This window comes from Eublepharis macularius, chromosome 6, assembly GCF_028583425.1.
Source record: "Eublepharis macularius isolate TG4126 chromosome 6, MPM_Emac_v1.0, whole genome shotgun sequence".
In the NCBI taxonomy this organism is placed as follows: Eukaryota; Metazoa; Chordata; class Lepidosauria; order Squamata; family Eublepharidae; genus Eublepharis; species Eublepharis macularius.
This window is the reverse complement of record NC_072795.1, coordinates 131,015,451-131,030,689: the sequence shown is the minus strand read 5'-3', so window position 1 is coordinate 131,030,689 and position 15,239 is coordinate 131,015,451. Positions and strand designations below refer to the sequence as shown.

At 46.9% G+C, this 15,239-nt stretch overlaps 1 protein-coding gene across 7 annotated transcripts in view; it reads right to left on the bottom strand.

Moving 5' to 3' along the window:
• The window catches only part of FGFR3 (fibroblast growth factor receptor 3), a 104,516-nt gene extending 90,471 nt beyond the window's left edge, over positions 1-14,045 (bottom strand). For 6 of the 7 annotated variants that reach the window (XM_054982503.1, XM_054982504.1, XM_054982505.1 and 3 more), the window contains exons 1-2: positions 13,988-14,045; positions 13,637-13,852 (exon numbers count right to left, since the gene is read on the bottom strand). In XM_054982503.1, the coding sequence (XP_054838478.1) occupies positions 13,637-13,802 (166 nt within the window). In that variant the 5' untranslated portion in view covers positions 13,803-13,852; positions 13,988-14,045. Of the gene's footprint in view, positions 1-5,038; positions 5,064-13,636; positions 13,853-13,987 lie in introns of those variants that run through there. The other variant, XM_054982510.1, reaches the window with a different exon arrangement.
• Between the last annotated feature and the right edge of the window lie 1,194 nt (positions 14,046-15,239).

Sequence of the window (15,239 nt, the reverse complement as noted above, 5' to 3'; positions counted from 1 at the left end):
GTAAGTACTGAGAAAAGCACTCCTTCCGCTCTGTGGGTCCCAAGTTGCAAAGGTCAAAACAAACGCCATAACCTAAGCCTGGAAGCTAACAGTAACCTAGAACAGATCTTTCAGATGAGGCAATATGCAAGTAAAATGACTTATATAAGTTAATAAATGAACTGTAGCCTTTTGTACCATTCAAGTTTCCAACCCCACTGTAAACAGGGTTACAGTTTGAAATGTAAAGGCCAAGAAAAAAAACCCCACCTGGAACAATTCAGATATTTATTAACATTATTTATAGTCAGGGCTTTTTTTCAGCGGGAACACGGTAGAACAGAGTTCCAGCACCACTAAAAAATGGTCACATGGCCGGTGGCCCGGCCCCGTGAACTCCAGACAGAGGGGAGTTTAGATTGCGAGCAGCGCAGGGGGCGATCTAAACTCCTCTCTGTCTGGAGATCAGGGGGCGGGGCCACCAGCCATGTGACCATTTTCACCAAGGGCAATTTAAACTTTAAAAAACTCCCCCCTTGTTCCAGCTGACCCAAAGTGACGTCAATGTGCAGTCTTGAGTTCCACCACTTCTTTTCCCAGAAAAAAAGCCCTGTTTATAGTCCACCGTGTTCACTGAGACTCAAGATGGATTACAGTGCAAGTTAATTAAATTGACAGAACAGCCCATAAGCAATCTAATAGGATTAGGACTGTGGAAATCTGAAACAAATCGTAAGTACTAACTACCATGAAATGTGAAATAATACAAAGATTACATGGCAGGACCATACATAGATTAACGGAGAGTACATACTATATACAGTAGTATAGTCCACAATCCCTATCTGGCTATATACAATCCCTATATACAGTAGTATAGTCCATAATCCCTATCCCTTTACCAAAGCATCTTCCTGAGCCATTTCATTATAGTACTGGTATATTACCTGCGTAAAAATGCCCTCCTGAATAATTCAGTTTTGCATAGTTTGTAGGATCCCCCATCTTTTTTCCTTCTGGGAAATTTTTTCAATGTTTCCAGTAGAAAAAAAACTGGAAATTTGGGGGCGCACTTTGAAATGTTCTCTCATCTGAAATGATCAAAATGCTTTTTAAGACAAAATTTTACTCACAGTATGAAGATTTGTATGTAAAACAATCTTGAACATTAGATAAATATCAGTGGGCGTTTTCTGGAGAGATATTTTCAAGGATAGATTGTTCAAATGAGACACATGCTGTAATGTGTATGACAAAACACAGCTGAAGAAGTTTAGGCAGAAAGTAGGCACAGAATATATTTTAATTTTTCCCAAATTTCCATCCCCCTGAAATAAAAAACCCACAGTTAGTTTTTCTCATGGCTTCCGCATTTTCAGAAACTCCAGAAAGATCGCTAACGCTAAGAGGATTCAAATCATCATAAAAGTCCATAAGAACATAAAAAGTGCCCTTCTTGATCCAACCGGTGGTTCCTATAGTCCAACATCCTGGCTCACACAGTGGCCAACCAGCCCCTACAGAAGGAGGCTTGCCAGATCCCTCTATCCTCCCGCCGGGAGGTTTGGGACCTGCACTTACCTTCTCCCTTAGCGTTTTAAAGCCGTGTACACATGCGCACCGGTGGCAAAGTGATGACATCACTTCCATAAGTGACGTCACCACGCCGGCTGTGCAGCGATGTCACTTCTGTGAGTGACGTCGTCGCGCCGGCCGCATGTTTCCGCGCTTCGCATGGAGACGATTCTGCCACTTTGGGGCCCAAATCGGCTCCAAACGAAGCGCGGAAACACTCCCACAGGATGCACAATGACGTCACTTTTGCATCAGTAGGGAATGTGCGCACAGCGCACGCTCCTGAGGTGCGTGTGGGAACTCTGGGAGCTTGTCCCCTCCCACTGATCGTTGGGCGGGAGGGGGCAAATCCCTGAGAGTTTGCCTGCCACTGGCGGACACCTGGGAACTCTACACAGAGGGCCAACTACAGAGCATGGAGACTGAGGCCTTCCCTTGAAGTTGCCTCCTTGCACCGGTATTCAGAGGTCTACTGCCTCTGAATGTGGAGGCTCTTTTAGTCCACGAGGCTAGTAGCTACCTATCCTGTGTGAAGATGTCTAATCCCCTTTCAAAGCCGTCTATGCCTGTGGCTGTCACTACATCCTCTGGAAGCAAATTCCACATTTTAATCACTCATCCTGTAAAGAAGTATTTCTTTTTGTCTGTCCTGAATCTCCTCCCCATCAGCTTCATTCGATACCCTCAGGTTCTAGTATTATGGGAGAGGGAGAAAAGTTTTCTCTGCCTGCTCTCTACCCCACACGTAATTTATAAACCTCCATCACGTCCCCCCAGCAGCAGTCTCTTTGAGAGTCATAGACATCCCACATCCTACTCAAAGACAAATGCACTAAATGGCAGAAGTCATCCCAAAAACTTACTGGAAAGAAAGAGTTCTGCCAAGACAGCATTGCGACACTTCTAGTGGGCATAACCTAACAGAGTGCAAAGGTCCAAGCTCAATGTTCAAAACAAGAAGACAAGGGAGCAGATACGGTTTCAAGAAGGCAGTAATTCAACTTCCGAGGGAAGACCTCTCTGTGCAGCAGGCAGAGAGAAATGACCTTCTGTTGGTGAAAGCAAGGCTGCCTTCTGTTCCACAAGCTAGCAGCAAAAGTTTCTTCCTTCACTGACAGAATCCAAGACCTGCAAAACTTGACAGGAGACCTGGAGGGGAAACTTTTCCTAGCTGCAAGTCATCACATAAGCAGAAGCGCTTCAACAAGTTGTTGTTGTTTTAAACCTAGGTCAGCGGTACTCACTCCGTGGCTCATGAAGAGTCACGTTCACATTGACCATCAACCAAAAGAGTCCCGTGACTATGGTATGTGTTGCGCGCCACACCACCCAGCACACACAAAAGATGTAAATATTAAATATCTTACATATTAACAGCCAAGTGGCTGTGATCTGTGGATACTTAAATCCAGAGGTTGAAGCCATGAGCAGACAAGACAGATCTTCCTACAGGCCTAAAAAATGCCTCAAGTTTGCAAGGGGGGGGGGGGGGAAATCTGAAACCTAAAAAAAAAAAGATATGGGGGGAGGGGGTAAAAAAAAACCCAAAATGGTAAAAGGAGCAACTGCAGCCACCTCAGTGGCTGTTGCTAGGCAACCATAACAATTTAGCCAGTAAACAGCAGAGAGAGGAGGCAGGGCCCTTTCTAGGACTGTTTGGGCCTTTGAGGGAGGACTCAGCAGGGCCAGGCCCAGAAGCAACCCACATGGCTCACTCAGGCCTAGCTGCTTACTAGGGTTCAACAGCAGCCCCCCATCACCATGCTAGTGTAGTCTAGTAAAGAGTTTCGGAGTAGGATGCGGGAGACCCAGTTTGGAAGCTCACAGGGTGACTTTAATCCAGTCACACACTCTCAGCTTAACCTACCTCTCAAGGTTGTGAGGATAATACAGAGCCACAGAGAATGAGGTAAGCTGCTTTGGGTCCCCACTGTAGAGAAGGGCAGTATATATAAATAAACAAATAATAAATATAGATGAAGACGAGGGGCAAATAAAAGGTAAATTGTTTAGGTTTGAAGGAGAGAAGGAAGCAGGAAAAGGGGAAGAGGCTATGAGGGGCAGGGAAGGGAAAGAGGACATGGTGGGGGAGAGGAAAATGAGATGCCCCCCAGAAGTCCTTGCAGGTCCCCCCATTTGTATAATGATAATTGCATGAGGCGCAGTAGCTCAGGTGAGAGAGGGAGATCAAACCACCAATCAGAAGCTGCCAGGGAAACAAACCAAAAAGCTAGAAAGGTATCTCGCTCCCCACCCCCCACCCCTGCCGTGGTACTCAGTAAATCTCAATCTCAAGTCAATATATAAATAATTTCAATCAGTGCAAGAGAAAAGTGCAAATGTGCTAAAGTGCTACAAATACAATCAGTCTACTCACTACATATATAATGCTGCATACAATAAACAGATAATAAATTACGTAAGTTATGACGGCCAAGATACAAAATGTCAACACATTTGATAGCACGCCAGCCACAATCACAGCTGGTTAGCGAAATACAAAGTATGCTGGATAACTGTTGTATCATCTCTCCTACTACAGGATAGGAATATTCTTCAATCTCTTGTATCTTCCCGGACCCAAGTTAAGTAATAAGTCTTTTATTGTTTTGGCATTAACCATTTATATTTCTTATGTTTTTCAGAGTACCCAAGTCCTGGAGAAGCTATGGTATGTCAGACCGAATCAGACCATCAGTCCATCCAGGTGAGTATTATTTACTCAGACTGGTAGGCTCTCTCTAGCGTCTCAGGCTGAGTTTTTTCACATCACCTCCTACCTGGTCCTTTTAACTAGAGATGCTGGGGGTTGAACCTGTTGCCTTCCGTATACCAAGCAGATGCTCCACCAGGTGCCCAAAGGAGAGAAAACTGTGGGAAAAGGGAGTAAAACTACCACCAGTCCACTGTGGCCAACTTCCTCTTTTCATGGGTAGCTGTTGTAGTGGTAGTCTTAATGTCTCTTCTCTGTGGCCAACTTTCTCTCCTCTCAACTGCCAGTTGAGTGCTGGGATGAGAAGGTGACGGTGAGGTTCTTAAGAGCATGGGCCTGCCAGCTCAGGGAAGCTTGCAGCTTACCCATTCTCCAGTGCCTAAGGGAGCAACCACAAGCCCCTCCAGACAATGTCCTTATCTCACTTTCCAGAAACATGAGGTACATGCCACATTGGGGGATGGCGTTCAGAAGAACCACAGGCGGCACATCAAAGCAGCACAGGTGGCTCCCGAGCCACTGACTATCACTGACCTACATAAAAGATAACTGTAAACATGCCCGTGAGCGAAACCATCAACAACAGAAAACAGAGAAAGAGGGAGAAATTTAAAAAGGAGAGGCAGAAGGAAGCCCTTAAAGGTTCTTGACTAATAGCTTCACTGTGCAGAGGGAACATCAACGTCTTCACCAAAGGACCTTACCCTGTCCTGGATGCGGTAGCGTCTTCTGCTTGCGGAACAGTAAGGAACTGCATGTATGTGTACCTACCTATTCTCATTCAGCCAGCAAATACAGGTCCGCGAGCAGAGCTAGCATCCCAGGAAATGAGACCCGGTAGTCCACAAAACCTGGAGGAGGAGGACATGTCTTATCATAAGAGCACTTCTGGAGGCAAACGTGTCCATTCCATAGTACCTGAAGAAAGTGGATGAAATGGTCCAGGCGGCTACCTTAGAAGCACCCTCGGGAGAGGAAGAAGATTACGGCATACTCTGAGAGCGGAACCACAAGTGACAAAAGGCACAGGTTCAACACTTGTCAGCTTCCCTCAAGTTTTGATGGGAAACGTAGGCAGCTTGGCAGAATGTTGGACAAGTGACAGTTGAAAAGTCCATTGGACAGCAGTCAGAGAGCAAAGCTGCAAGGCTAGGATGCCTACATTTCCCATCAAAACTTGAGGGAAGCTGACAAGTGTCCAATCTGTGCCTTTTGTCACTTGTAGTTCTGCTCCCAGTGGGCTGTAATCCCTGAACAGACAGTACCCTTCGAGAGGTAGGCAAGGGTGATGCGTTCTAACTCCCATATGAGAAAATTGGACTGTACAATATACAGACACTGATTTCAGCATATAAAGATGATTTTTTTAAAAAAACTGGCCAGAATAAGTCAACATGGTGTAGTGGTTAGAGTTTTAGACTAGGATCTGAGAAACCCAGGTTCAAATCCCCACTCTGCCATAAAAGCTCACTGGGCGACTTTGGGCCAGCCACACACTCTCAGTCTAACCTTCCTCACAGGGTTGTTGTGGGGATAAAATGGAGAAGAGAACAGCATGAGCTGCTTTGGGTTCCCACTGGGAAGAAAAGTAGAGTATAAATGAAGCAATAAAATATATACAAATAACAAAAATTATAAACATTTCTCACAATGGCATGTTAAGAAAATGGCAGGGCCTGGTTACCATTTCAAAGTGATCCAGATTTAGAAATGATGAGACAACGCCTTTTATTTAACATTTCCAAAATACTGACTAAGTAACTGCATGTTACTTAGATGCAATGAGCTACCATCCGCCGAGACGAAGGGCCATTTTAGTAAAATTCCCCGTGAGAAATGTTATTGTACTTATTGTAAGCATCAAGTCAACCCAATGGTCCATATCCTTTTTAGCCACCCCCGTTATAATTCACTTTGCAACCAATACATGACTCCCAGGACTGAAGGTCCATTAAACACTTCTGAACAACAGAAACTAAAGATTTTACTATCAGACAAGATGAAAAAGTGTATGTATGTATGTGTATATATGTATACATGTATGTATATATGTATGTGTATCCATACATATCTATGCAGTTATAAATTACTTATAAAATATTTGTAGGCTTGTAGGCTGTTAAGTTACAGGGAAAGGAAAGATGAGACGACATCCAACAAATATTAACGCAGTCTGTTTTTGAAATTCCATGAAAACAGCAGCATCCACGACCCTCTAATATGACCACTAACAGGATTCCGGTTCCCCAGCAAAAATTCAACAGCCATTTCAATTCTTACAATTCTTCTGTCTTTTTACAGACAACAACAACAAACCACGATACATGAACACACTTGTGGCCTTATAGCGAATCAGTCCATCGTGGCCAGTGCTGTCTGCTTATATTGGTAGCAGCTCTCCACAGCTGGAGGCTTTCCGTATCACTTACTACTTGAACCTTTGAACTGGAGATGTTTGTGAAGACTGAACCTGGGACTTTCTCGGCATGCAAATCAGAAGTTCTTCCACTGAACCGAAGCCACTGCTACATACAAAATGTAGTATTTGACCTTCCAGTAGTATTCCTAGCTTATATTCTAGCACTCCGCTCAGAAAGTCTGTTGCTTTCCTCCACCAGAGGAGCAGCCATTTAATTTGGCCGAGTCCTCTTTAGGCTGGAAGACAGCTTCACACTTTGCTTAGTGGAGCGGTAGGACAGAAGCCAGAATTATTCTGAAGTTAAAGACGTCGATTGTTCAGTCCTGGGTAAGAGAGCTTTTGCTTCTTACAACTCCCAGTCACTGCAGCACAGCCACTATGCACTTCATACGGGGCTTGTGCAATAATAATATTATAATAACATTCGATTTATATCGCACAATCACAACCAGCATGCCTAGAAGAAACCCAGAAGTTTTTGCCTAAGTGAATCTGCATTGGGCAGCTCATCAGCTGCTACTCTTCATGACTGCAAGACTTATTCCAAACAAGAGACAGCAGCGAAACCGTAATAGCTCCACTTTCCTGGTGCAAAAATTCTGCGTGGGAACAGTGCCCAGACCCACTGGATTAACATGGGAGCTCCAAGCACTTCAGCTACTGCACTCAGCAAGAATAGAAGCTGTGTGGTGTGCTTGCAGATGATGCCACAGACCTCTAAAGTGACAGGACACCTCGATCTTCCCGCTCATGACTAGCTGGGCACAAGCAAATAGTCCTGCTGCATCAGACCAAAGGTCCAACTAGTCAACAACCTGCAGCCATTCAGATGCCACAGGAAAGCCCCACAACCAGGGCCTGTCTGGCAACAGCCCCTCCCCTTCTGACAGCTCCGCAGTATCTAACAATCAGGCACTAAGGCTTCCTTAGGCACTAAGGATGCCCTCTTCTGCTACCATGGCTAATTGCCAATGGCAAGACGACCCACCCTCTATAAATCTGCCCAACCCCTTTCCAAATTCATCTAAGCTAGGTTGACGTTCCCACTGAACTGAAAAGCCCCCCTGATATGTTAGCCATGCTTTACGGGGCAGGCGTTCCAACTTCTTGAGCATTCTGCTTAACCTTTTCTTTACTTTTCTCAGTACATCAACAGGCTGTTTGAGATGCAGCAACCAGAAAAGCACCACAGTACCCCAAACAAGAGCACACCAGGGACTTGTATACAGCATTCGCGATTTGTAAGGGTTTTTTTCCCACAATCCCTTTCCTGATGGATTCCCAGTATAGAACGGTCTTTTTATTACCACAGCACAATGAGCCAGCTATCCAGAATAACCCCAAGTTCTTTTTCCTGGGTCCGTCATGACCAGCTCAGACTCATTAACATAGATGTGATACTAGGAATTTTGTTTTGCTTCAATGTGTGTTATGTTGCATATACAACGAATTCCATTTGCCATTTCGTTTTCCATTTACCCAACGGGAAAAGGACCTTTTGGAGCTCTGCACCATCTTTGTCTTTTCTACCATCCTGAACAAATTGGTAGCATCCACAAACCTTGCTAACTCATGGTTCAGCCCTTCCCATTCCAGTTCAGGTATTATTAAGTACAACCCAACACAGATTGCCAAGGGACGCCCCCCCCTTCTGACATCCATCCACTATGAAAGCCATTCAATTCACTCCCACCACTCCCCTTCCTCTTTTCTAACCAGTTACCACTCCATGAAAGGACTGCTGGCAAGGTTCCTGTCACTTTTGGAAGTACACAGTACCTAATGGGTCATGCCTGTCTATGTGCTAGTCAAAACACTCAAAGAATTCTCAGGGGTTGGAGAGGCAGGGCTTTTCCTTTACAGAAGCCATGCTGATTTTTTTTTCAGACAGGCTTCTTGTCCTACGAGTTTAAAATTCTGCCTTTAACAACACTTTCTATCAAGTTCACAGAGTGGATGTTAAACTAACATCAATAATTTCCCAGCCCAACCCATCCCCCACGATGCCTTTCTAGTCAATATGAGATATTCTATCTGGGAAGAGAAAGATTTTATCTTGATTTTAATTTGGAAATGTTAAAATCCAGGGCTTTTTTTCTGGGAAAAGAGGTGGTGGAACTCAGTGGGTTGCCCTCGGAGGAAAATGGTCACATGGCTGGTGGCCCCGCCCCCTGATCTCCAGACAGAGGGGAGTTGAGATTGCCCTCCGCGCCGCTCAGCGGCGCAGAGGGCAATCTCAACTCCCTTCTGTCTGGAGATCAGGGGGTGGGGCCACCAGCCACGTGACCATTTTCAAGAGGTTCGGGAACTCCGTTCCACCGCATTCCCGCTGAAAAAAAGCCCTGTTAAAATCCATTTGTAAGCCACCTTGAACTATGTGGGATGGCAGGGTATAAATGCTCAAATAAATAAACAATGTTACTTTGGCTATAAATAATCTCTGAGGACTCTCAAAAGATTCAACTCTATCAACCTTTCCTTTCAAATTCCCTCTTAGCCGATTCCCCTCATCTTTGAAAGCGTGCCTCTTTTGAAGTTAAATGTACCTTTCACTCATATATTGAATTGGATCACTTTGTGGTGGTTAAATCGAAAAGAGCCCAGTAGCACCTTTAAGACTAACCAACTTTACTGTAGCATAAGCTTTCAAGAATCACAGCTCTCTTCATCAGATGCATGAAGGGTAAGAAGAAACTGGTCAGATATATAGGTGGAGAGGGGAGCAGATGCAATCAGTAGCTTCTGATAATGAAATCAGTTACTTCTGATAATGAAATAACCATTCATAGTCTCTATTCAATCCAAGCCTGACTGAATCAAATTTATCTTTTCGATTTTGCTACTACAGACTAACATGGTTAACTCCTCTAGATCTGTGGTGGTTGTTCCCTAGCAGCTCTGCCACGTCTACTTACCACACCAGATCCAGATACCACTCCACATCAAATCCAGGGCCACCTCACTCTGGTTGGTGCATAACTAACAGAGCAACCAAAAGCAGAATTACACCTTTTTTAAGTCCACTGACTTAACCATTGTAACTCTTCTAGGGCACGGACATTTGTTTTTACTTTACTTCATTTATACCCCACTTTTCTCCCAATGGGAACCCAGAGTAGCTTACATCAGTCTCCTTGCCTCCATATTATCGCAAAACCCCTGTGAGGCAGGTTAGGCTCAAGATCACCCAGTGAGCTTCCACGAGAATCAAACCCTGGTCACCCGGATCCTAGTCCATAGCGAGTACACTACATTTACTCGATTGTTAACAACCCTGAATATTCTGCATGTTACAGCCCAAAGGTGAATTATCTGTGCTCTGCTTTTCCCCTCTGGGGAGCTGATTTCCTATCCAAATCTGCTCTAGCGTATTTCTCATAGTTCTAAGACTCCGACATCCTCCATCCCCAGGTGTGTGGTGTTCCATACAGGTTACACACACTTAACAAGAAGTCCATCTCCAACTTTAAGAGTTAAGAAAAACTTTGTCTCTTTCCTGGACGAAGTAGCCTTTCTGTGCAAAAAAAAAAGACGTCGCAGCACGACTGTGTACGACTTAAAATTTACTGTTATTTCTATTTGCCTGCTTTCCAACAACCCAGTTAGCGCTACTTGACACTCCCCCAGTCGTACTCAGTAATATCTTTATCGGAACACTAATGCAAATCACAAGAGCTTTTCTTTTTTTAAAATCCCAACATCTATTCTGCAGCTGCTGAATAGAGTGACCACATGCTCAAGCCTGCGAAAGAGTTCACTGACCTCCCTAATCATCTCTGCCGGGAGCTAGTGAATGACTTACACGGCCAATTCTGCCCTGCCTCTCCACTTTCATTCATTAAAAAAAAATTGACATTGTTCTTCCGACAGCAGCCCTGAGAAAAGCAGGCGAGAGAAAGGCAAGCCCCGAGGAGGCCCACAATGTTTTCACTTCAGATTCTATTCAACATCATGCCACCATCTGCCTTCTTCCTGCTAGCGGCAGAACACCTCCCTGTAGAGATGTTAAAAATCTGCACTACCGCCACTAATAGCTAGTATTCATATTAGCAAACATACACATACCTCCTTTCAATGTGTGTTTTATGTAGCTGAGCCGAAGCACAAGGCAGTAGCTGTTACAACCTTTGCAGCTCCGCGTGGAATTAGATCACTGGGGGGGAATGCTTCCAAAGCCCTTTATGGAAAAATCAGGTTTTGGCCAGCAATACGTGAACACTGTCAAACAGCGAGGCTCAGTCACGAACCAAGACCCCGTGGCCCGCTCAGCCAGGAAAAAAGTGTTTGTTTGTGAATGTGCAATTTACAGATTTTAAAGTAAACGAGTATGTTTTGCTTGGCTCCCAATCTCTTTTATAGAAGCTGTTCAACAGAATCTTTTCTGAAAGGTAACTTTCATACAATTTCAGAAATGGAGAATGGCTAGTTAAACACCATGGGCTGGCTTTAAAAAAAAAATCTTATTAGCCCTTACTCTGTGTCAGAATACGCACATGCAAGAAAAATGAAGTTTTCTTAGCAGAGTGCAAAGTTGCCTGTATGTGCATTTCATTTAAGACTTCTTCCCCTTTCAGGAACTGGACCCATTTCTTGCTAAGCAAGCATTCTACCACTGAGCTATGATTTATTCCCTCGGGATCACACTGTTTATATGGCCCTATCAATAACATTCTGTTGCCACAAACTTAAGCACGCCCCTTCGAAATAAATGACGCTCTTTGCAGCCGATTTTGTTATAAGCAAATGTACATAAAATGGGACCCGGTGTAACAGTTGCAATCCAGCAAGACTTCCTCATGATGAGCCGCTTTACACATTACACAGTAGCAAACCCAAGTTTGCCAGATGACGAACCACGATCAGCTTCCCGCCGAGAGTACCTGGAGGGCATTTGTGCTTCTGGGTGTATTCTTTTAAAAAAAGAGCGAGGTACGTCACAGAGTGCATAAAGCCAGATAGATCTACTCATTAGGAAACGGGCAAAAAAATCCGTGGCCCATGAACTGGACATCGCATTGCTGGAAAAGGCTGATTATATAAGGAAAGGCCTATGTTCCACAATACAAAACTATCTTACCCTCTTAAGTACAAAATTACATACTTTGATGACAAAACTAAGATGTTGCTTTATAAAACGCCCTATCAGACGCATGTTTACTCACAAGACAGGGTTCTCCATGTAAATCGTTTGACTCGCTTGCCATGCCAACCAGGACAAGAGCTCAGGATCGGGTTCTTACCTGGTCATGACAAAACGAGCTAAATAACTTACATAAAGAAGTCAGTCTCTTATTAGGACCTTCTTGAAAACAAAATCTCATCTCTGTGTGATTTACAGCTTCAGCCAGAAGGGACACAGAAGTCATTCTCCCAGCTTGAGTCTCCCTGTCTCGTTCCCTGACTTGTTCAATATACTTCAACGTTTCCCCCAAGAAAACGTGGTGTGGAAGGAAGCTCTGTAAAAGACAGGGACCCTGCCTTCCCTTGCAAGCCCCCTCCCCACACACACCTGTGTAAATAAATAGGTTTACACAGAGCTTAGGACAAACCAGATTTTGTATTCTAATGTGGGTTTTTACTTAAAGACACCTCTTACAACTGTTACTATTTACTGTTTTAGGGAGCCAGCGATTAGCTCTGTCACTGTTTTCACATTTTAAACCATTTTCTACAACTCATCTGCCAGTTGAAAACTGAAATCAGAACAAACAGAAGTCCAGATCTCACTTATTTCAGTCTGTTGCTTTCCAAAGACCTGAACGCTAATTCAACATTAGATCAGAAAGTAAAAGTAAAAGGAGGTCTCAATTCCTCCCGGTCAGGATTTTCGTATTTTAGAAAGTGTATCTTGACAATCCTTTTGTGCGTCTTATTTTCAAGAGGCCAAGGACGCAAGTTACATTTTTATGGGCAACCACAAGTGACTGGGTGTGTTTGCATTAGTCCTCTACCGCTTCTTGGCTGCTGTTTCTACCAGTCGATGCGCTTCCCATATTTTCAAGCCCTGTCCTTGAGCAGCGGTAGTTTGGCACTGAAAAACTTCTTGAAGGTACAGCAGCAGTTTCAGACACCCCAAGGGAACCCGTAACAAGCAGAACTCTGAATAGGAGAGAATTCCTTCTGGTTCTTCGAAAAGAAAGCTGGACTTTTCAAGGGGAACGCTTTCCCGAAGAGTAGCTGCCGCCGCAAGGAACACAGAATTCTGCAGCCACAGAAGGTCTCACCCAGTTGTGGGGAGATTTTGTAGGCAGGAGGCTGCTTTGAAAACGGTATCATCCCATTGGTTTTGCAGGGGGAACGCACAGAGTTCTGGCACCTCTTGAAAAAACTCAGCAACAGTGCTTGGAAATAATATGATTTCAAAGAATCCCGTGTGTTTCTTCCTCATTTCCCCCTTGAGTGTGTTTCTTCCTCATGTCCCTCTTCTCCCAGGAAAAAAAAAAACCCGGTCCTATGTATCTCCCTCGGAACAAGGCACTTTGACCCCACTGCCATTAGCAAAACTTCACTGGGAATCCCGCTTCTGGAATGAATAAGTGCACAGCCTTCGCCCAGAACCGACACTTAACAGTGCAATCCCAAAGCAGGTCTACTCAGAAACCTACTCAGGTCTATGCAACGGGGCTTACTCCCAGGAAAGTGGTTTTTTTTTTAAGGCTAGCACCGCAAATCGGGCAAAGGGCAGCCGCCCCCTGGCTTGTCCAAGCGCTGCGCTCCAAGGTGGGAAAAGGACCCGAAGGGGGAATCGAGGAGGCGCGCGTTGCAGAAGGCAGGGAAAGTGGGGAAGCGGGGCTGGGAAATCGGGAGCCTCGATTATGGCACGAAGCAAGCGGGCAGGTCAGGGCTGCCCTTACCTGGCGGAGCCTGGGAAAGGGGGGGGGGAGTCCGGCAGGGGGGCCTCCTGCTGGGGTCCGGCGCACGAGCGAAGCCGCGGGGCGCGCCGTCCTTACCTGCCGGTGGTCTCGCCAAGCCGCCCTCCCGATCCGCGCCCGGCAGCCGCGCCGCGGGGAGGCTCCCGACGGCGCCCAGCAGCAGCAGCAGCAGCAGCAGCAAGCCCGAGCGCGCCACCATTCCTGCCGGCTCGCCCGGAGCGCCGCCGCGGCCGGACTCAGCCATCCCGCGCCCGCATGCTGGCCCCGGCCCGGCTCGCCTGCTCCGTCCCGGCCCTGCAAGAGAGAGAGACACACAGCGCCCGAGGGTCACCCACGGCCGTCCGGGACGCGCCCGCCGCGCCGCCCCGCCGCGCCGCTCCCGCACGACGCCCGCGAGGGCCGGAGGAGAGGCTGTGCCTGCCTGCCTACCTGCTGCGAGGCGGTCGGGGCGCTGCTCTGCGCGCAGGGAGGCGGCGGGGAAGCGGGCTGGGGCGCCCGCCTGGCTCGCTGGGTGGGGCGCGGCCCCCCGCGGCGAGGGCGAGGGCTGGCCCGCCAGGCAGGGGGCGGACCTCCGCCGCCAGGCGCCCCCCTCCGCCCGGCCCTCTCTCCTCCCAGGAGGCGGCCGGAGCCGGCGGGGGGCCGCGCCTCGCCTCGCCTCGCCTCTCCTCGTGGCTGGCGGGGGACCGCTTTGGCAGGCGGGCTGGAAAGGTGCCGCCCGCCCTGACAGCCGCCCGGGAGGAAGAGGCAGGATCGAGGCCTCGAGTCTCGTCCGTCCCCCCGTTGCCTCGCCGCAGAGACCGGCTCTGGACTCGGAATTGCGGGGACGGCTCCCGTTGGCTTGGGGATGGAAAGGAAATCGCGAGGGAAGAGGTCGCGTTTCTGCCGCCTCGCCGGCTCATTGGGGCACCCTGCAGCCCGGAGCAATGCAATAAAGGCAAATCCAGAACCGTCAGGTCCCAGCTTCAAGGTCGGTTGCCAGGTCCAGGTCGGGAAATGCCTGGAGATTTGGAGGGGTGGAGCCTCAGTGGAGTATAATGCCAGAGTTCACCTTTCAGAGTAGCCGTTTTCTCCGGGGAACTGGTCTCTGTTGCCTAGACAGAGATCAGTTGTAATTCAGGATCTCCAGCTACCACCTGGAGGCTGGCAACCCTAAATAAAAAAAACCCAGTGTATTTATACGCTTGCTCTGACCTGGATAGCCCAGGTGATCCTGAACTCATCAGATCTCAGAAGCTAAGCAGGGTCGGCCTTGGTTAGTAATTGGATGGGAGACCTGGAAAGAAGACCAGGATTGCAGAGGCAGGCAATGGCAAACTACCTCTGGTAGTCTCTTGCCATGAAAACCCCACCAGGATCACCATAAATCAGCTATGACTTGAGGGTACTCTCCACCACCACCATTTAAACTCTCACCAGTGCAAAAGGAACCCTTCCCCGCCCCCCCCCCCCCACACACACAAAACAAAACACAGATTCACCCCAAGAAGCCATAACCCCCACTTCCATCAAGGCATTTGGTGGCTTCAGTTCCATTGGATTTGGTAGATGTCAACTTGGTTGAGCTGGATCTCAGTTTGGTCACACTATTTGACACTATGCAACCTGGCTTAAGACTCCCAAAGGAAGGTGGGCTGTAAATAACAAAAGATAAATATACCTGTTGAACTTATGAAGAGAGGGT